The following is a 23,505-nucleotide window of genomic DNA, read 5'->3' on the forward strand; positions in this document are numbered from 1 at the left end:
TCTCAAGCAAATCTTAAATTTCCAAGGTTTGTCAGTAATCTCTTATATAAGGGCTTAATGTCTCCATGGTGACATACAACAATCTTCGTTAACTTTATTTTTAGAAAACATTTTTTATCATACTTTTAGCAAATTATTTATAACAATCAATATAAAATAAATTATTGAGGGCCTGCTATGGGGGCAGGCTTAAGGTGTGATTGGGAAAATTGGAGAAAACAATGGTGGGAAGGTGCAATGGTGGTGAGATTGGTATTGGTATATTAGATGTCTATAACAAATTATTATAAACTGTAACTGTCATCCTGTTGTTCATCTATTTACTTGAGTGGGTGCCAGTAACGTCTCTATTCGTCCCAGCCCTGAGATTTTAGCAACCTCTCCTTATTCATATTTCCCAACAATTGGAGGCTCTTTTCAGGGTCAGGGGAATGAGGCTGTTATTGTTACTGTATCTGGCATATCAAACATGCCACAGGGAGCTTGTCAGGCTCTGCCGTGCAGGCGGGATACTCTGGGTAGCTTGCCAGGCTCTCTGAGAGGCATATATATATATATATATTTATTTATATATGCAAAATGCAAAAATAAGTTAATTAAATTAAATGCTTTCAGTGGGACTGGATCCGTAGTCCAGCAGGAAAGGCATTTGCCTTGCACATAGCCAACCCAGGTTTGATCCCTGGCATCCCGTATGTTCTCCTGAGCACCACCAGCAATAATTCCTGAGTGAAAAGTCAGGAATAAGCCCTGATCATCGCCAGGAGTGACCCCAGAAGACCAAAATAAATAAATTTTAAAGATAAAATAAAAGCTTTCGGTGTTGATTGCTTAAGCCAGCCTCTGCATCTGGCTGGCCTGCAGCAAGCGCCTCCTCTATCAGGGCTCCCCCCCTATCCCCCCACCCTGCTTACTTAACAACTTTGTAAAATATGAATTAATTAAAAATAAAACTGAAACACAAATTTAAGGTTATAGAACAAGAGAAAGAGGGTTCAAAGATTTGTTCTTATAACATATTACAGTTATAGATTCTTGGAAAGTAAGACAAAGTTCTGTGATTTTCCTATTGTCTGTGGTCAGTTGCTTGATTATTTTGATTGTAATATATTAGAACATAATCTAGTAGTTCTCTTCTTTTCAGACTTAGGGATCACTACTTACCACAGTTGTTGCTGTTCGAGGATGAAACTTGTCACAGTCCACCCCTTCCACAGTGAGGTTATATTGCTTCACAGTCTCGAAATCTGGTTGTGTGGTGAGTTCGATCATTCCAGAGAGAGGATGAATCCAGAATTTTTGTATAATCTGGACATCTCCATTAGTTATCTTGTACCTCACACAGCTGGGGTAGTCTTCATCAATGGCAGTAACTTTTCCAACTTTATAGAAAGCTTTAAAAATAAGAGCAATTATTTAGGCTCATTTTTGCCATGTAGATACACTGTTTTTACTTTATCTTGGGGGGGCCCTTTCAAACAGCTCTCAAAAGTCCTGAGAAATACTCTCAGTGATTCTTAATCTACCAGGTTGCTCAACTACATGCTAGAGTCAGAAGGGGGTGCCATTTTGCCTTAAAGTGACAGGGACCCCCAGGGCTACATATCCTGCAGTGCCTGGGGGCAGACATATTACTTTTTTTTGCTTTTTTTTTTTTTGCTTCTTATGTCAACCTAGTGTTTTTGGACAATGAGATGTGTTGACAGTTCCACTGTACATGACAGAAAATAGTCTTCTGCCACTTTAGATCACAATGATGAATAAAATTCTGTTTTCAATAATAGTGACTTTACATGCAATTTATGCTTATTTTTAACCATAAATAATACAAATATTGGAATCAGATAATATTAACCGTGAGAAATTGTTCAATAACCTAAGGTTGGAATATTCCTCTGGGTAAAATAAGTTTAGTTTAGACAATGAGGGCTGCACATGTATGCCCAGGCAGAAATTAGGTAATCATAACTTCAATGCTATATATTAATGGTGCATAGCTCTTTATCAATTTATGATCACAGTTAGGTAAACATCTCAGCCTTTTTCATTAATGTTCCTGCTAATTATTTTACAGGTACCTGTTTACAACTGTTCTTGATATATCTGAAACAATGGTCTTTGTGTTTGGAGCCAGGGAACCATGGTGGGGAACAGAAAACAGCATTCAACATTCAGTAAATGCCCAGCCTAGTCCCTTGTTTGGAGCTGTCTAGATTAGCTTTCAACCTAGATAAGCCATGGCATCTGTCTATCTCATTCTTTGCAACTAACCCTGCTGGACAGTAGTCAAAGTTGCTAATCTGATTGGCTTTTTTGTGATAAATTGCCACAGCTAACAGTACAGACACAGAAACAGAATTCCTAAATTCTAAATCTCAACTTTGCCACATGCTAGCTATACCTATTGGAAAATTCCATAATCTCTCTTGGCCTCAAGGACGAGAAATAATAAGAGATTTTATCACTGAAGGTTGTGAGAATTAGAGCATTTATAATAGTGGTTACTACAGAGACTGGAACAATAGCACAGCGGGTAGGGCATTTGCCTTGCACGTGGCCGACCGGGGTTCGATTCCTCTGTCCCTCTCAGAGAGTCCAGCAAGCTACCGAGAGTATTCTTCCGTTCATAGCAGAGCCTGGCAAGCTACCCGTGGAGTATTCAATATGCCAAAAGCAGTAACAACAAATCTCACAACACAATGGAGACATTACTGGTGCCCGCTCAACCAAATTGATGAACAATGGGACAACAGTGCTATAGTGCTATTATAGAGTCAATGCTATATGATAGTTATCATTAGCATATATTATCTCAATAAGTCTTCTCAACAACTTGTATAGTACTATACTGGTACATATGTGCTAGTATAGCTTTTATTTCATATATATTAAAACTGCAGCTTGGTAGTATTGTAATCATGGTAAAAATGAGGATTCAAATTTGTGTCTGTTGTATCAATAGCCCACATATTTTTTAATCACATTGCTGCAATTGCAGCATGTATTTCTCCCTAAGTAATCTTTTGGATTAAAGATGAGGACAGTAGAGTCCCATGTCTCCTCCTCTGCCTTGAGAACAAGCTTGATTTAGGCAGTGGGAGGATGAAAGAGGAGCCAAACCATCTAATCAAGCCAGTTCAAACAGTTAGATCATCAAAAGCCGTTTAGTTCTCACAATTTTGACCAAAGCAGTCCAGTCCAAAGGGACCCATCAACCTTATCTCAGGCTTATTTATTATTTTAAAGTAAATAAAATGCATTGTTGTATTATTCTAACTTTTGTAAGTTGAATTACACAGCATATAGTGATAATTAATTGATGCAATAAATTTGCCTCTCAACCATTTTTGATCTGGATTAGAGTCTCTAGGGAATTGCTTGGCCTCCTCTACTTTCTGAAATATCACAATTCAATGATTTGGCACCAACAACCTATGTATAGAACATTTTGCTTTGTTTTTTGTTTTTTAATTTGGGGGCCATACCCAGTGGTGCTAAATGTTAACAGGATTTACTCCTGGTTTTGCACAGTGATCATTCTTGGCAAGGCTTGGAGGACCGTATGTGGTGCCAGGGATCAAATGCCAGCCAGTATGGATAAAGCAAGTGCCCAAACTGCAGTACTATCTCTCCAGTCCCTGTCTAGAACATTTTGGTTACCGATAATCAAGAATTTAAAATCCTGTAAACAAATTAATTAATGTACTGTACCCAATACTTTCATTCTCAGAATTTCTTTCAGTTTGCATTTTCCTCTTACCAGATCACACCAGTCTCTAATACGATGCTAAGAAGGCAATGAATACAGCTCATACTAACAAAGCTAGAGAGAACACATTTGTGGGAAAGAATGTAACATTTCATATTGGGCTATTCATAGTATAAAGAAACTTATCTATTGTTTGTAAAAGCATCACTACTAAGATAAAATATGGTAAGATCACAGAAAACAGATTAAGGGTAAATTTTCTATCTCTATCATATTGTACCAACAAAGATTGGTAACATTTTCACTTTTAATATCCGATTAAGTAAAATAGTGAACTTAGTTCCTGTTAGACATAAAATCAATCATTTTTATAAAACTAAAATCGTCTTTTACTTGAGCACCAATACCTGAAGCTTAAATTAGAGTAGTTATGAAACTGTAACTCAATCAAACATATTGTCAATAATTCTCATAAAAATTATTGACAATAAAATATGCTTTTCCTTATGGTATGATACCCAGTGTGATTTCATTCTTTGTTTTCTCTAGGACAGTTACAACAAAGATGTTTTTGTGTGCTTTGTTTTACCTATTTCTATTACTTTCCAAACGTTTTTTGTCATTGAAAAGTTCAATTATTCATCATATAACATCATCAGATTATTTTTTTCATTTTAAAATTCAAAATCATTTGAGGAGGAAAAAAATCTTCATATAGTCCTCAAATCATGTGCAAGTGTGGAAGTATACTCTGTATCATTGAATATAATATTTTAACAAACATTAAGACTCATGATGTTTGGGGGCCAGAGTGATAGTATAGTGGGTAGGGCACTTGCCTTGCATGTGGCTGCCCTGGCTTCCATCTCTGGCATAGCATATGGTCCCCTGAGCACCGCCAGGAGTAATTCCTGAGTGCAGAGACAGGAGTAATTCCTGAGCATAGCCAGTGTGACCCAAAAAGCCAAAAAAATTTAATTAAATTTTTTAGTGTCCTCAAGGATAAATGTTTGATTTCTGAGGAGAGACAGTTTTCAGAGTAACTTCAGCTTTTCAGTTTCTTCCTTGAAAACAAAATGCCATTGTATTGTAATATTTTGTCTCCTTTGATGGGATCACCTTAAAAAAATTCCATAATTGATTCAATTTATATATCTTGGTAGGAAATATCAAAAGATGATTTTAAGAGGCAAAGGAGGGGCTGGAGCGATAGCACAGTGCGTGGGGCATTTGCCTTGCACGCAGCCAACCTGGGTTCGATTCCCAGCATCCCATGAGGTCCCTTGAGCGCCGCCAGGAGTGATTCCTGAGTGCATGAGCCAGGAGAAACCCCTGTGCATTGCCGGGTGTGACCCAAAAAGAAGAAAAAATAATAATAATAAGAGGCAAAGGAAAAGTTATGGAACATTGTAAATAAGTCAAATAATGTTAACGATTATTATATCACCATCAGCATTATTATTATGTTACATCAGCCCTAGTGTGTGTCATGTAGTTAACATATACACAATAATCCTCATTTTAATTGTCTGACACATTATTATAATCTTCATTTCCTAGATTAAGAATTGAAGGCAATCAGAGGTTATATATGCTGCCTATGTTCATTGTAGGTCATTTTGTTAGAAATATAATTTCATGATTCCATCATGGCTTTCTATTATATAATCTTGCTCCCTATGAAACGTAGAAGTCTTTGCCCTAGAAGTCTTCACTATCAGCTACTCTAAGATTAGTACATATTGTAATACTCCACACAAATTTTTATATGGTTTCTAGGGACTTGTTTTTACTCCCTTTTTTTTTTTTTTCTTTTGGTGTCACACCCGGCAATGTACACGGGTTACCTCCTGGCTTTGAAATCAGGAACTACTCCTGGCGGTGCTCAGGGGACCATATGGGATGCTGGAAATCGATCCCAGGTCAACTGCATGCAAGGCAAACGCCCTACCCGCTGTGCTATTGCTCCAGCCCTGGGACTTGCCTTTAGACTTTTAGTGACCTGTCATCAAAAATCATCTGTGAAAAGCACCCTGACTGCTGAAGACAGTTTTCAAACTAGAGATTTGAAAGTTGTATTTAGCCATCATTTCGGCCACTCGTTAGCTTTGCAACCAATTTTCTCTTCAGTCCCAAATCTCTTATAATAGAATAAAGAGGTTGAAGGGTCGGTAAAATAGATAGGGATTAAGGAGTGTGCCTTGCATGGGCTATCCTGGTTTAATCTCTAGCATCCAAATATTGTGAGGTGATGGGTAATTCCAGGCAATTTACCTCACATTGACCTGTTTGGGAGACATCCATCTCCTAAGAAAAGAGGTTGAATTTTTCCAGCCCATCCATATTGACAATACTGTATTTGGGAAATTCTAAATCCGTCTTCTTCTTCATCAAAATTTACATTTTACTGTGAATTCCCAGAAAGACAATTAAATCTCCCTAAGTGCTTTCATTATTTTTTGTCAGACTTGCCTATCCAGATATGATCGTTGCAGTTGGTAAAAGAAGGAAGATATTTCAACATAAATATTAACTGATGTTTTCATTTTTAAAGACTGAGCCCTCAGTGTGTTCCCCAAATAACAAAGAAAATGAACAAACAAATAATACAAAACAAAAAGCCAGAGCAGAGGCAATAGGGGAGAAAACAATACAATTAATGTCATGTGTACTTCTTGATCTGACATCAAATTTAATAGGAAGCTCTGGAGAACCATCAGGAAAATACATAAGATATTAACAATGAAAATGAACTTCTCTGGATATCTAAATCCTACAGTGTTTCCTCATCTGCTTGCAATTTATCATTGTATTTAATCTTTTCCATTGGTATCATTTGAAATATAGTAGATATTTCCTGTGCATGCTTTAACACCACAGGAGCAAAAATATCTCTTACCTCCTGATGTTTCTGGAACAGAGAATGAATAGTGCGAGACCTCAAACACGGGGCTGAAATCATTGGCAGGAGCAATCTCTATGATGACAGTCACAGTTACTGTTAAATTGAACAGTAAATAAACACTTTGTTGTGGTAGCAGTTTTATTCTACAAACCAGCTAAATGTGCCTCCAGCAGCACACTTTGTGCAGGATTTTAAGATTAAGGTAGATTTTTCCTGCACCCAAATGACCCCTGTTCCTAGAATGTACATTCTCAAGGAACACAAATAACGTTGATGCTAGTCAAAGCAACTTATCAAATATTGATAATATACATACGCCTCTGGGGAGCCACACCCATCAGTACTATATTATAGTACTGATATATAATATAATATATTATACTATATTATATTCTTGGAAAGTAAGATAAAGTTCTGTGATTCTCTATTGTTTGTGGTTACTTGCTTATTTTGATTGTAATATATTAGAACTTAATTTAGTAGCTCTCTTTTTTTCAGATTTGGGGACCACTACTTACCTCAGTTGTTGCTGTTCGAGGAAAAAACTTATCACAGTCCACCCCAGTACTACTCTCTGGCCAATGCTCAGTAGTTGCTCCTGTCAGTGGGTGGGAGATTATGTGGTACCAGAGATTGAACCTGGGCCTCTGTCATGCAAAGCATGCACACCAGTCCATTAAGCTCTCTCCAGACTCCTAGATGTCATATTTTATTTATGGCTTTATGTGTGTGTGTCATGTATAAATTTTTAATTATATATTTCTCCAAAAGACTTTATTATGTTTGTCATAAGTACAATCTCCTCCATTAGAAAGTTTATTGGGGTGTCATTCTCAACTGAGCATATGACATTCTACATTCTGAATTTAATATATATCTTAGGAGTTGAAATAGAATGAGACTTGGAAAACCTATGTTTAAGAATTGACTTTGACATATGCCTTGTGGCCTTGAACTAGCTCAGCTTCTCAGAGGCCCATTTTTATTGTCAATAAAAAAGGAATAACATCACTTTCATTCTCACACTTCAGAGTGTGTATTTAAAGACAAATTGAGATCATGCTCCAGAGGCTTTTTTCACATGATGAAAGGCTAAATGAGAAGTAGTTATTGCATTTTATTCATTCAGCCAGATGTTTGTATATCATGTCGTATAGAAAATGAATTATATATTTCATAGCAATCAGCTCAAATTAGCATATCACAAAATTTCAAAAAGAAAAAATTTAATAGCCATATGATAAACAACAAACAGGAACTTTTATAACAAAAATATAATACTAACTAGCATTTATTTGGTAAGGCACTAGCTCGGCATTAAGGTTTTTTCCCTCTTTTAACAGGAATAAGAACGCTTAAAGTTCACAGACAAATTCTTTGCCAAAGGTCATAAAACTAAGTTAGTCATAGAGTAGGTATTGGATTAAGTTATATTTGCCAAAATGTCCCAAAATGTCCCCTCTAACATGCTACTGTATAAAATGCAACTGAAAGTTAACTAAGATAAAAAGATTCCTTTAAGACAAAATTTCTTGGAGCTTCTAAAATACCTTATGTATTTTGAATCTCAAACTATACATTAAACCCAAATTTAGTTTGAGCATGAAACTTTTTAGTATACTAATGTGTAGAAATCATTTTCTGAAGAATATTTTATATTGCATGTGTATTTATATATTGCATATAGTAATCTGTTCACTATATATGTCAAAACATTATGTGGGATCCATAGAATCTTTTCTTCAGGGAATATATGATATTCTTTATATTTAATATCTTTTATTATTTGTACTTTTCTATAACAAGGTCCTGCAACTTTCATTACTGTCTCAAAGTTCATTCTATGAAGACACTGCAGATGAAGCACTGTTCTGTGGAAACAGATGATTTATATAAAGCCTCTATATTTCTTTCAATAAATTCCATTATGTTCTAGCACAGCAGATAGGGCATTTGCCTTGCACACAGCCGGCCCAGGTTCGATTCCTCCGTCCCTCTTGGAGAGCCAGCAAGCAACCAAGAGTATCTCGTCCGCACGGCAGAGCCTAGCAAGCTACCAATGGTGTATTTGATATGCCAAAAACAGTAACCACAAGTTTCACAATGGAGATGTTACTGGTGCCCTCTCAAGCAAATCGATGAGCAACGGGATGACAGTGATACTATGTTCTACAAGACCAAGTGCCATTTATAGCTTTGCCATGCTATGAATTTTATTGCATTCATAAGACTAAAAGCGGTGTTAATTACCTGGTATAAAAACAGAGAAAACTACGTGTGGGATGTTATAAGCACCATTTATAGGCAGTTGTTGATAAATATGCTAGGGAATGGATATTAGAGAGGAGGTGGATTTATGATGGAAAGATTTATTTTTGCTTTATATTAAAGAAATGCTTAGATCTGACTCACTGTCACTGTCATATCGAGTACACCACGGGTAGCTTGCCAGGCTCTGCCATGCGGGTGAGACACTCTCGGTAGCTTGCGGGGCTCTCAAAGAGGGGCAGAGGAATATGGGTTGGCCGCGTGCAAGGCGAATGCCCTACCGCTGTGCTATCGCTCCAGCCCTGATCTGACTCAAGGGGTAAATTTATTTATTTATTTATTTATTTATTTATTTATTTATTTATTTATTTATTTTGCTTTTTTGGTCACACCCAGCGATGCTCAGGGGTTACTCCTGGCTCTGCACTCAGGAATAACTCCTGGCGGTGCTCAGGGGACCATATGGGGTGCTGGAAATCGAACCCGGGTTGGCCGCGTGCAAGGCAAACGCCCTACCCGCTGTGCTATCGCTCCAGCCCCTCAGGGGGTAAATTTAATCTAGACTAGTTTGGAAACCAGGATGAACAACTGTAAGTAAAAGCACTTATTTTTTCTAAAATGGCAGTTAGGCAATGTGTCAGGTTGATACAAGAAACACTGAAATTCCACCAGTGTTGACGGAGAAATTGCAAAAACATTTCTGGACATATTCTTCTGCCTGAATATTCTACATTTCACTTCTCCATGTAACTGAGCCATTTCAGTCTACAAGTAATATCTGTAAACTTAGCTTCAGTAAAACCTTTATAGCAGTGTGTCAAGAGAAATTTAAAGAACATTGTCCCCACTGCTCAAAATTCAGCATTTGACTCCCTTAGTTTGTCAATACCCAGTACAGATGCACACCATCATTCCTCATTCTGTATCCATGACAGCTACATTTTCCCACTACTTCCAGATGCAGCCTGGATTCCTTCTCAACTAGTAGTGGGTACCGCACTTGCCTTGCACACAGCCCCCCCCAGGTTCTATTTCCAGCACCACATATTGTTCCCCAAACCCCACTGGAAATGATTCCAGAGCACAGAACCAGGAGTAATCCTTGAACACCACTGGTGTGCCCGCAAATAAATAAATAAAGGAAACTTTTTCAATTAAATGGTTAAGGCAACCACATGAGTTGAAAGAAATAAAACTCAAAATGCTTTTTTTAAGTCTTCCTCTCTTTCTATTTCTCTCCTAATTATTGACATTCTCTTACTAAGACTGTGTTCCCCATCTAATCACTCACATCTTGGATATTTTTATTTCAATCAGCTACTAGATCAACTATTTATATACCTTCCATATATAATAAATACTTGATATTAATAATAATAATAATAACTGCATCCAGAAAACTTTTAAAACCTCTTTTTAAAAAAACACTTCTGAGAAACAAATTCACTCTTCAAATGTGGTAATATGTATTAAAACATGTAAATGATCTTTTGTTCCTTAGGCCCCTTTTATTTTTAATCAGTTCATTTTTTTACAAAGTCATTCATAATAATTTGTTACAGGGATCCAATATACTATTGCACCTTCCCACCACCATTATCTACAATTTTTCCAACCACCCCTTAAGCCTCCCCCCATACCAGGCCCTCAATAATTTATTTTATATTGCTTGTTACAAATCATTTGCTAAAAGAATGCTCAAAAACTGTTTCTTAAGAAGAAAGCTTATAGAGATTGTTCTATTCATCATGGAGACACTAACAATCTTTAAAACTATAGTTTTACTTATAAAACTATAAGTAAAGGTTGACGAGTGGCAGGTGATTGGCTTAGCTCACTTACTAGCTGTGCACTCTGCTTTGACTCCATAACACATAATTTAAATCTGTATCCCAGAATGCTTTGTGATTGTCAAATATAACTATTGATTACAAATGCCAAGTAATCTGTGACCTCCCTCTTTTACCATTTGGTACATTATTACCTAAGCCATGCCAAATATTTTGCATTTTTACATTTAAAAGTCTAAAATGAATAGTCTATTTTAAGAAAAGGCATTTACTGCTTCTTGAAAAGCTTACCAAGCTTACCTGTGTGTGAGGAATGTAAGTCATCAAATACTGAAATTTTCATTTCATAGATATGTCCAGCTGCAATTATTTCTGGGTTTTCATAATCCAATTCCTTAGCAACCTTATTTCAGGAAACATTATTTCAAGAACAACATTATTTCAGGAAAAGAGGCTGAATTTTTTAAAATATAGATAATTTTAGAAAAATAATTCCAGAAAATACCACTCCCATTTAATAAAAATGACACTAGAATATAACTAAGACTGATAAAGACTGGCACACAGGGGCTGGAATGATAGTACAACATGTAGAAATATTTCCTTCTATGCTTTCTACCTGGGTTTGATCCCCTGGGTTTTGATCCCCATATGGTTCCCTGAGCCCAGCCAGAAGTGATCTGTGAGTGAAGAGCCAGGAGTAAGCCCTGAGTACCACCAGATGCAGCTGCTAAAAACAAAACAAAAAAAATCTAACACAGGAATAAATGTTTGGGTGGTCCAAAGGGATATCTCGGATGTTGCTTATTTTATTTTTTTTATTTCCTGTATTGGGGGGCCACCACAGCGGTGCTTAGGGTTTACTCCTGGCTCTGCACTAAGGGATCACTCCTGGCAGGCTCAAGGGACCAAAGGGATGCGGGGGAATCTAATGAGGTTGATCCTAGGCAAGGTAAATGTGTTACATGATGTACTCTTGCTCATCCCTAATGTTGCTTGTTTTTAGACAAAACAGTACAAAAAAAGGTACAATCATATCCTGTCTTCATTTCATGCCAACTATAGACCATGGGCAAAAATTTAAAAAAATATATTTGAAAGTACTTTGTAAATAATTAAGAACTATAACAAATATAGCCATCCCTATTTTAAAAAGTTATTCACATTTTAAAATATCATCAAATAATAATTCATTCTCAGGACAGGGTTTTGTGTTCTATCAAAAATATAACAATAACTAATATGAAATGACAGCAGTGACTGAAGACAGTTCAAACACACAGTGTTGGCATGGCTTAAAGTTGACATTAATTAGGATTAGTCAATACAACACCAGGTATCCAGGTATTTGCAAACAACTATACTTTACTTTTCAAATATCTTTTACTTCCACCTCAGAGAGTACACATGTAAAGTGCAAAATGTAGAGTACCATATGCTCAGTTGAGAAAAACACCAAAGAACACTCACTAATGTAAGAGAATGTATTTATGACAGACAATTAAAGTCTTCTGGGGAAAAATCAGATATATGAATATATATTATTTACACATGATATATACATAGCAGTATAAATAAAATGCTATTCAGGAGGCTGTAGAGATAGCTTAATCAACTAGACTTCATGCTATGCACGACAGAGGCCCAAGTTCAATATCTAGTACCACATGACCTCCCACACAGCCAGGAGCACCCCCTGAGCACTTACCAAAGAGTAGCCCCCAAAGTACTGCTTGGTGTGGCTCCCTAAAGATATTCATTATATTATAAAATGTTCAACTAATTATTTTGACTAGCTAGTGATGGTAGTAAATGAAATCTTGTAGGAATGAGTGGCATGTGGGACCTAACGGATGATTATGAAAATGTAGAAATTAATCAGGAGGTTGATGGGGGGAAAAGACCTGTTCAGACATACAGCAAGCATATGTGAAGTCATAAATGTTATTTAACATCACATTTACAAATCTTCCATCCTTTTCCCAACTCCACTTTTTAAAAATGATGGTTTTCAGTGCATTTCAAAAAGAACATCAGGCCAGGAAATCTCTTGGCTTTATGTCTAAGCTTCCAAAATCCACAACATATGCAAACATGTAGCTTGTAACTTGCAGTGTTTACGAGAATTTAGGGTGATAAACACAGAAAAAGATTCAACTAAAGAAAGGACCGTCAGGACTTTTCAAAAAATCTTCTAGCTGGGGGACATGGGATTGGTGATATACGAGTTAGAGAACAACAACTTTGAAAAAAAAAAAACAGTAGAAATTAAGAGAGGAATTTTTGTGTGTAAACAAATGGACATGGGGAGTATAATGCCGAGTAAAATGAGTCAGAGGGAAAGGATGGACACAATGATAGTACTCATATGTGGGATATTAAAAAAAAAGAGGTAACATAAGACTAGTACCCCAGGGGCTGGAGCGATAGCACATCGGGTAGGGCATTTGCCTTGCACGCAGCCAACCCAGGTTCAGTTCCCAGCATCTTGTATGTTCCCCTGAGCACCGCCAGGAGTAATTCCTGAGTGCAAAGCCAGGAGTAACCCCGGCACATTGCCAGGTGTGACCCAAAAAGCTCCCCCCAAAAAATAAAAGACTGGTACTCAAGGAGAGTGAAAACAAGGACCAAGATTGGAAGATTGCCACAAGTGGTAGAAGGTGAGGGCAGCGAGGATGAGAAGGCACCACTATGCCAATGGTAGTTGGAAAGGAACACTCTGGACAAAAACTGAGTGCTGAAAGTAGGTAAAGGGACAAACATGATAATTTCTTAGTCCCTGTATTGCAAACCATAATGCCCAAAAAAAGAGAGAAAGAGAGAGGAACAGAGAGAGAGAGAGAGAGAGAGAGAGGAACAAAGAGAGAGAAGTGTTTGTCAAAGAAATAGACTGGAAGTGGGAGGAGGAGAGAAACGGGGGACATTGGTGGTGGGAAATGTGCACCGGTGAATGGATGAGTAATGGAACATTGTATGACTGAAACCCCATCATAAACAACTTTATAACTGTGCATCTTGAATATTTTCTTGAAAAAGGTGGGGGTGGTGTAGCTTACTGTGTCTTTACTCTGTCACACTAAAGTTCATAACCTCAAGAGGCTGCAAAGAAGAGTCGCTGATCCTGACATTGGGAATACCAAGAGAATGAACTATTAATACACTTGTTTGCACAGACATAACCTGAGTAATAAGTGTTCTTATAGCCTCTGATTCATTTCCCTAGTTCAATAAGAAGTTAGTTATTTTATGCTTATCACGTGAATGAGAAAATGATGGCTGGCAGCAAGATAATGAAGAACTTGCCCAAATGCCTTCCAGCAAGACAAGAGACAGGGCCAGACCATGCTGTGTCGGAGCTTTAATTGAATCCTCCAACATCATCCCTACTGTGTTTATGAAATGACTGCATCCTCTTGAGAAAAATCCCTGGAGATATAGCAACTGGTGCTCACCTGGATAAAATTTTCAGCATTTGGCACTTGCTTAAAGAGTTGTCCAGCACCAATTGGCCCCAAGCCCGGAGCATAGTGGATGGTATCTGGTGGCTCATCTAGGTCATGGCACAAGAGTTTTGCAACTATTGTATCTTTTTTGATCACCTCTACACCTGTGTACCTGTTTTATTTTTAAAAAAAAAATTTTAAATATTATTTTGATGGCCTTTATAAACATAATGCTTATCCCATGAGGATTCACTACATTGGAAAGTGCTTATTTGTGATGGTTGGATTTATCTTGAGACACACTATCCTGTTTTGAAATATCTGTTGGGGTACCGTATTTCAAAAGATTCTATGAATTTCTTAAGATTTTGTTAGTTTATTAGTTTGCTTTTCCAAAACTATCTTTTCCTTTTTTGCTTTTGGCTTTTGGGCCATACCCAGTGGTGCTCAAGACTTACTCCTGACTTTGTGCTCAAGGATCACTCCTGGCAGTGATCAGGGAATCAATGATATGGCGCACTGGGGATCAAACTTGGGTCAACATCCTATATGGCAAGCACACTACACGTTGTATTTTCATTCTGGTCTTCAGTATTTATCTTTTGCATCTAACTGGTTTATTGTTTGGAAAAACATCAAAACTTCATTTCAGTGGAAAGAGATTGAGTGGAAATCAGGTCACTGTATCTGTATCACTGTCATCCTGTTGCTCATGGATTTGCTGGAGCAGGCACCAGTGACATCTCCATTGTGAGACTTGTTGTTACTGTTTTTGGCATATTGAATATGGTACGGGTAGCTTGCCAGGCTCCGCCATGCCAGCAAGATACTCTTGGTACCTTGCCGGGCTCTCTGAGAGGGACGAAGGAATAGAACCTGGATCAGCCACATACAAGGCAAATGCCCTAGCCGCTATGCTATTGCTCCAGCCTGGAAATCAGATCATTCTTTGGAATTGTTCCAGTTGCCATAATCAGTGTGGTGTGGCTGAAAATAATAATCCTCAACCATTTTATTATCACAGAAGATTTTCTTCCCCTCTATTTCTTCACTTAGATCTTTCTGCCCCAAACATTCACTCATAAGCCTTCATTCTCTCCATCCTATTCATCCTTCAAAGATTATCATATGTATTTCATTGTTTAGGAAAGTCTGTTGATTATTTCACTCTATATATTCTCCAATTTAACAATCAGAGCACACGACATTTAACTTGGCTTGTAATTACTTTGCATATTTTAAATTGTTTTATATACAGTAACTTTGCCACCATAACAAGATATAACCTTCTTAAAACAAAGGAGCAGTTCTCTTGTCATCCCCAGAGATTAACAAACTATTTTAGGTGCACCCAATGCAGTAGGTGTTAGGTTAATTAGCTGTGTCTTGCTGAGATAGGAAGATGGAAAAAGAGGAAGAGGAGGAAGAAGAGAAGTAGAGTAATTAGGGATCAAAACAGACAACATGGGTAATAATAAACAGACTAAATTTAACTTCATTGGATAATTAGGAATAAATTTTAGAAAGTGAAGTTTAGAAATTGCAGGGAGGAGGAGAGACTTTGAATAATAAAAGATACATGTTTTAAGGAATGAGTTTCAAACAATAAAATTAGCCACATTGACTAAAAAATAACTCATAATTCCCTATCCAAATTTTCTAGATTTTTTATAACTTATTTGTATCAAAATCTGACCTGATATTAAATTTATATCACCATAATTGTCATATCTTTCTTTTTTATTATTATTTTTCCCCAAATGCTAAACAGTTTTATTGTTTTATTGTTTACTTTAAAGTACCTCAACCCGGGGCTGGAGTGATAGCACAGCGGGGTAGGGCGTTTGCCTTGCACTCGGCCGACCCGGGTTCAATTCCCAGCATCCCATATGGTCCCCTGAGCGCCGCCAGGGGTAATTCCTGAGTGCAGAGCCAGGAGTAACCCCTGTGCATCGCCGGGTGTGACCCAAAAAGCAAAAAAAATTAAAAAAATAAAGTACCTCAACCCAAGAACAGTTATAGAGATTGTTGTCACATCTGACAGAAACTGAATAATTGTCATATCTTTCTTTACCCACTTTCTGTTTGTATGTACATGTATATGTATAAATTTCAGAGATATTTATGTATTTGAATACGGGATACCTGCATAATATATAACATGTGTACAATATTACCTTTCTAAATTTACAAAAATATTTTTATAAACCATCCAGTGTCAAGAATTTTAGAAAAGAGATTGTGAAACTATAATAAATAACATTTTCATATACTTAGCAGTGTGCTCAAATATTTCACAAATAATCCCATTTATTTTTTATAACCATTAAGAAGAACAAATGCTGTTGTATACCATTTTATAAAGAAATACACTGAAAAGCTAAGGAATTAAGCATATAGTCTAAGACCACACAGCTACTAAGTAATAGGACAGGATTCCAAGTCAGTCTCCAAAATATAAACTTTTTTTCCCAGTATACAAATCAATCCAAAGGCATAAAAAAGCCAGTAAATTGGGCTAAACCAGTGTATATACTGGATAAGGCTGAAGATAACAATGGATTCACTAATGAGGATTTTATTGTTTGGGTGCGCACTGCAACATTATCTACATTTTGTAAGTTGTATCGTCTTGTAGAGCAAAACAGTGATTTACATCCAACATTACCAGCTGGACAATACTATTTGAATATCTCATACAGTATCCTTTTTTTGTCATGTACACACACTGATAGATGCAAAAAGGAGTGTAGTCAAACCTTATCTCAGTTATGTTGCATGCGTACATTTTTGTTTTAGTTTTGTTCTCTGAATTTTAAAATATGTGTATCAGTGTATCACTGTCATCCCGTTGCTCATCGATTTGTTCGAGTGGACACTAGTAACGTCTCTCATTGAGAGACTAATTGTTACTATTTTTGGCATATCCAATACACACGGGTAGCTTGCCAGGCTCTGCTGCGCTGGGCTCGATACTCTCAGTAGCTTGCTGGGCTCTCCGAGAGGGGCGGAGGAATCAAACTTGGGTCTGCTGCATGAAAGGCAAACGCCCAACCGCTGTGCTATCGCTCCAGCCCAATGTCTCCATTGTGAGACTTATTGTTACTATTTTTGGCATATCAAATTCCCCATGGGTAGCTTGCCAGGCTCTGCCTTGCGGTGCAGGCGAGATACTCTTGGTAGCTTGCCAGGCTCTCTGAGAGGGGCGGAGGAAGTGAACTCCAGTAGGCCGCTAGCGAGGCAAACACCCTACCCACTGCACTATATGTGTATATGTTAGAATAATCTTTTAATATCTTTCAGAAAATTTTTTTCTTCTTACATATCAAATATTATCTAGTGTAATTATTTAAGGGCAGGAGCGATAGCACAGAGGGTAGGGTGTTTGCCTTGCACGCGGCAGACCCAAGTTCGATTCCTCTGCCCCTCTTGGAGAGCCTGGCAAGCTACCGAGAACATTGAGCCCAAGCAGCAGAGCCTGGCAAGCTACCCGTGGCATATTCAACATGCCAAAACCAGTAACAACAAGTCTCACAATAGGGACATTACTGGTGCCTGCTCGAGCAAATCGATGAACAACGGTACAACAGTGCTACAGTGCATTTATTTCTTGATAAAGACTATTTGATTTTATTTTTCTGTTCCTTATAACAACAAAAAATATTCTAAGATACACCTAATTCTTTTTTTTTTCCAGTACTTACTGTCAGATCCAAAAATCCGGTCATTTGAACAGAACATTTGAAGGACAATAAATAAGAGCAATGTGATGATCAAAAACAAACACTCTTATTGAGTCAATAAATAAATCAATACAGCCTTGCTCACCTAATCAGATATTGATCACAGAAAGGTTTGTTGTCATTAATGCCTTGAATATAGGCAGTCACTGAAATTTTCACACACCGCTGGTCCTGGTCACAAGCCTTAATGGTGAAGGACTGAACATGTGCAAAGCCAGCTCTCTCCACATCAAGGCGACCAGCAGTAACCACGATCCCATGCTCTGGAACAAAACAGCACATCCTGTTATAAACTGACTCTGCCATCATTTTCATATTACAACACAATAGAAAAGATAAAGTGTGAATTGTCCTTCCCCCTTTGGTTAGAATTAAGAAACTGATGCAAAATTTCAGCATGGTATATAAGCTTTATTCAACAAAATGCCCTCAGTTTTCCTATTGTGCTAGTTGGTATCGCTTCACTTGTATCACTTGTCATCCCGTTGATCTTTGATTTGCTCGAGCAGGTGCCAGTAACGTCTTCATTTGTCCCTGTTGCGTGGGAGTGCAGCCCAATGATATCTGCTTGCTCCAGGAACAGGAAGAACCTCAAATCGTTCATTCAGGGATTTGACGAAGAAATATGACCATCTAGTTGGTGGGTGGCCATGCAGTCTTCTGACATCCCGTGGAATCCAGTCGGTAACCACTCTAGTCCAGCGGTCATCTCTAAATCACATTACGTGACCGGCTCATCTGATTTTTGATGCCTTGGCAAACAAGACAGCGTCCCTGATTCTTGACCTTCGACAGAGGTCAGAACTTCTCTCACTTGAGTGAGACGTGATACTCCTAGCATAGCTCTTTTGATTCTTCTTTGGGATACCCAAGTAGTGTTCTCATCCTATTTGCATAGGGTCCAGGTCTCTGAGGCATATGTTAGTGCAGGAAGAACGGTGGAATTGAAAAGATGTGCCCGGAGTTGGAGGTTCTTTGTCCTCTTTACCACTTCTTCGACGCTCTTGAATTCATTCCATGCTGCTCTCTTCCTCCTGTGCAGTTCTGGCGCAAAGTGGTTCCTCATGTTGATTTCTCGACCCAGGTACACATAGCTGCTGCATTCGGAGATGTTCATTCTATTGAGAGCAAATGGAGCTTCAGGGACTAGTTTGTTTTTCATGAACATCGTCTTGTTGAGATTCAGCTGCAATCTGACCTTTTCACACTCGTGGTCGTAGTCGGCCAGCATTTGTGCCGCTTGGTTAATGTTTGGCATTATGAGAATGATGTCATCAGCAAAGCGGAGGTGGTGTAATTGCCGACCATCTATCTTCACTCCCATTCCTTCCCATTCCAGTCTTCGCATGATGTTCTCAAGGGTGGCACTGAAGAGTTTCGGTGAAATGGTATCACCCTGCCGCACCCCTCCCTTTACATCAATGATCACTTCCTTGTAGAATGGTGAGATCCTGGTGGTGAATTCACAATACAGCTCATGGAGGATTTTAATATACTGAGCTTGAACACCCTGTTTAGCTAGGGTTTTGATGACCGCTTCAGTCTCAACAGAATCGAAGGCCTTCTTTAAGTCGATGAATGTTAGACAGAGCGGCATCCACTACCCAGCCACAGCCACGCTCCAGGCCACTCTCCTGACACTTGGGCCGAACCTCACGCACGAGTGAAGCCCCACAAAACCAGGTAAGCAGAACTTTGTGACCTTGAACTCTAGGTTCAAGGAGACCCGGAAACAAGATCCTCTGCTGTCTCCTAAATCTCCAGCATCTGAGGGAGGGAGTCAAACCCAGACGCCCCACCCTACCCAAGCCAGATAAATAGCTCACTGGCCAATCCCCACTACATCCACTACCCAACCATCGCCACGCTCCAGGCCACTCTCTGGATGGCGATTGGAGGCCTCCCTAACAGCCTCCATCCCTCTCGGAGAGCCCAGCAAGCTACCGAGAGAGAGTATACCGCCCACATGGTAGAGCCTAGCAAGCTACCCGAGGCTTATTCAATATGCCAACAACAGTAATAACAATCGGCCTCATTCACCTGACACCAAAAGAACCCCCAATATGGCAGTGTTAAAAAGGATGAGCAAGGAGAGGCTGAAAAAAATCTCAGGGACGAACTAGACTGCCAAAATGAAGAAAGACTAAAATGATTGTCTGTAATTTAAATGCACGTACACTAGCATCAGAAGCATTCATTGAGGACCTGATGGTGCAAGCACAGAAGATCAAGTATGACATCATTGCTCTGACCGAAACGAGAATACATCAATCACATCATGTCATTTTCAACACTGGAGAAGAGTTTTTCCTTGGAACATGCGACAACAGAGAGGTTGGTGGCATTGGTATCCTTGTCAACACGAACTTGCCATGAGCATTGATTCATTTGAATGCCTAACAACCCAAATCAGATGATTACGCTTGAATAGATGTGACTTACTGCTGGCGGTTTCTATCTTCGTTGTCTACACACCAACTTCCAACTACGATGAAGAAAATGAAAGGTTCTACATGGAACTGGAAAAGTTCTATAAAGAATACCACACCTTCTACAAGATCATTGTTGGTGATTTTAATGCCAAGAAGGTCGCCCGAAGAACTCCACGTTGGGACCCATGGCCTAGAATGAAATTACCAGGGTGAGAGACTGTCTGAATTCATCATGTGGACCAAGACCAACCATGGTAACTCACAGTTCCAGAAGGCCAAATCTAAACATTGGATATGGGAGCCTCCCGGTGGACAGTTCCACAATGAAATTGACCACATCATATTCAATCGAAGGTTTTGCCTGACCGATGTCACTGTTGTCTCAAAATTTCAAATGGGATTGGACCACCGTCTCCTTTGTGCAAAATTCTACTTCACAGAGTGGGGAGAAAGGTCTGCAATATTTAAGTCTAAGAAGGCAACTCCCAGAATGACCACCAACTGGGAGCTCTTTGGCACTATTGCAGCAATGTGGGAAGATGCTCTCCTTGACAACATCAAGGAGGAATACGATTGACTGGTTCAGCACCTCCATGACTGTGTGAAGAATGCTAAGAGTGAGAAAGCCACAGATGCCTGTCTTTGGAAACTCTCGAGCTCATTCATCAACATGGTTTGGCGCAAGCCTCAGGCAACCACAAGTTAGCGTCCGAACTCGAAAAGTTGTGCAGAGATGCAGTAAAGAAAGACCTCATAGAGAGAAGAGCAGCAGTGTTGGCCGATACAGCAGAAGCCAGGAAAAGTATTCGCAATGCTCGCCTATCCTTCGCCAACTACAAGACCAAGATGACTGCCCTCCGATGTCCTGATGGATCTATCACATCTTCCAGAAAGGCAATGGAGAGGATTATTCACAACTTCTACTCGAATCTCTTTGACAGCCATGTCCACCTGCCCACGTACCAAATTCCGCAGGATGGATATGTCATTCCCAACGTCCTCCCTTCAGAAATCTGACACGCCATTTTGTTGGTAAAGATGTGTACATCACCTGGTTCGGACAAGGTCAGACCCAAACACCTGAAGAATCTGCCGCCAGTACTCTTCAATACACTGGCTCGGCTCTTTACACACTACCTGTCTGAATGCAAGGTTTTGTCTCAGTTTTGTCTCAAACCCATAGGACCGTTCTGTTGTACAAGAAGGGAGACATCCACGACATCGCCAACTATCGCCCAATCTGCCTGCTGTCTGTCGTCTATAAGTTGTTCACTTGTGTCATCCTGAATAGAATAGGCAGAACACTAGAGGAAGGACAACCATGCGAGCAAGCTGGGTTCCGAAGGGGATTCAGCACGATAGACCATATCCACACAGTGACCAAACTCATTGAAATTTCGTGAGAGTTCAAGATGCCGCTGTGTCTGTGCTAGTTGGTAGCAAAATTAAACTTGTTTTGGTGTAGAGCAACAGGGAAGATTTTCTATAAGAAGAGACCTTTAATTTAGGTTTTGAAGGAGGTATAGGATAGAAAATGATGGGGTGTAGGAGATGATCCTCAACAGAGAGAAAATCATAAATGAAAATACCTTAATGAGATCATAACTCATTGAATTTTAACCCCCCAATCCATTCAGATAATCACTCTACAAAAACATATGGAGTTTCAAGTATGTGCCAGTAACTGTGATGAATCCTATATATTCCACAATGTATCCCTTGCTTTTAGGTTATTTATAATTGGGACTGAGAAGCAAACCATAAGACAAGTGGTTCAAAAAAATGAGCTTAAAAAAAGACAACTTGCTATTGTTTTAAGAAAGCAAAATCTGTGACATGATTTAAAAAAACTGCCTAATGGTCAGATTCTAAAAATGTAAAAGGAGAGATGTGAAAGCAGTGGATTTACAGGGCTTCAGTGTAATGGACAAGGCAGACAGGATAAGACTGGAGACAAAGACAAGGGTCAGAGAAAACAGGACCTCTGGAATGAAGTGACATGCCTCCTATCATTCTAAGTACAAAGAAAAATCCACCGAAGGATTTTACCCAGAAATACAATGCAATATGACTTCTCCATTTACTCTGTCTGCTCTATTGAGATAATTAGATGAGAAGGTAGAAACTCAGTTAGAACATCTGTGTCATGGTTTGAATAAGAGAAGACAGTGTTTGTCTAGAATAAGGGTCCCTCAGAAGTAATACCAGAATAGTATAAGAATAACTAATGGTGACATACAGTAGAACCTAAGAAATAGTTTACAGACCTAAGTTTACCAAGGGTAGAGATGTGGCAAAGGGACCAGGAGGGGAACCTGCCATAAAATTGGAGGGAAGCAGACACTCTGGGGAAGGGTGCAGCATTGAAAACTTTTATGCACAAAACTGTCTCATCAATTGCATTGCAAATCACACTGCTTTGAAGTTTTTTTGGATTGGGGTGATAGCACAGCGGGTAGGGTGTTTGCCTTGCACACGGACGACCCGAGTTCGATTCCTTCATCCCTTGTGGAGAGTCCAGCAAGCTACCGAGAGTATCCCATCCTATGGCAGAGCCTGGCAAGCTACCCGTGGCATATTCAATATGCCAAAAACAGTAACAACAAGTCTCACAATGGAGACGTTACTGGGTTACTGAGACGTTACTCAAGCAAATCTATGAGAAATGGATGACAGTGATACAGGGATATAGTGATATCAGAGAAGAGAATTTGAAGGAAGTAATTTATTTGGGGAGGTGGTCCAGGACATGTGGCCTGGGGGAAGTGAAGAGAAGGGAAGGTTGCCAATAAAAGTACATATAAAGTACTTGATCATTCTGTCCACAAGATTTTAACACTGGGGGAACTCTGGAATCCAGCAGAAAACATGCACTCAAAATTGGTCCATACTAGAGACAAACATCTGAATTATATTATTTATATATGCCACTTATCTTCTGTCCTTGGTTATGAACTTATGGGTAGAGGTAGTATTTTTTCAACACTTTAAAACTACAATTGGTGGGGGGGAGGCGATTGGGAAAGATGTCAGACTCCAAACAGTACTTCAAGCAAAGATATGTAGGCACAAGCTGATGTTGAGTGTTGAGGGAACACTGTATCTGCGACAGTGACTAGACCTGTGAACGTGTTCAAAAGGACCAATTTTCTCCTCAAATGAATCCCAGAAGTCTCATGGCATAATTTGACCTACTCCTATTCCCAATTTCCATC

The 23,505-nt window shown here is 38.9% G+C and overlaps 1 protein-coding gene across 1 annotated transcript in view; it reads right to left on the reverse strand.

Moving 5' to 3' along the window:
* The window catches only part of LOC129404326 (cadherin-related family member 3-like), a 75,214-nt gene that overhangs the window by 10,537 nt on the left and 41,172 nt on the right, over positions 1-23,505 (reverse strand). Inside the window, exons 7-11 of the mRNA XM_055136678.1 lie at positions 17,944-18,121; positions 14,125-14,287; positions 10,973-11,075; positions 6,609-6,707; positions 1,165-1,394 (exon numbers count right to left, since the gene is read on the reverse strand). Of these exons, the coding sequence (XP_054992653.1) occupies positions 1,165-1,394; positions 6,609-6,707; positions 10,973-11,075; positions 14,125-14,287; positions 17,944-18,121 (773 nt within the window). The remainder of the gene's footprint in view (positions 1-1,164; positions 1,395-6,608; positions 6,708-10,972; positions 11,076-14,124; positions 14,288-17,943; positions 18,122-23,505) is intronic.

The sequence above is a fragment of the Sorex araneus genome, chromosome 4 (genome assembly GCF_027595985.1).
Source record: "Sorex araneus isolate mSorAra2 chromosome 4, mSorAra2.pri, whole genome shotgun sequence".
Lineage (NCBI taxonomy): Eukaryota > Metazoa > Chordata > Mammalia > Eulipotyphla > Soricidae > Sorex > Sorex araneus.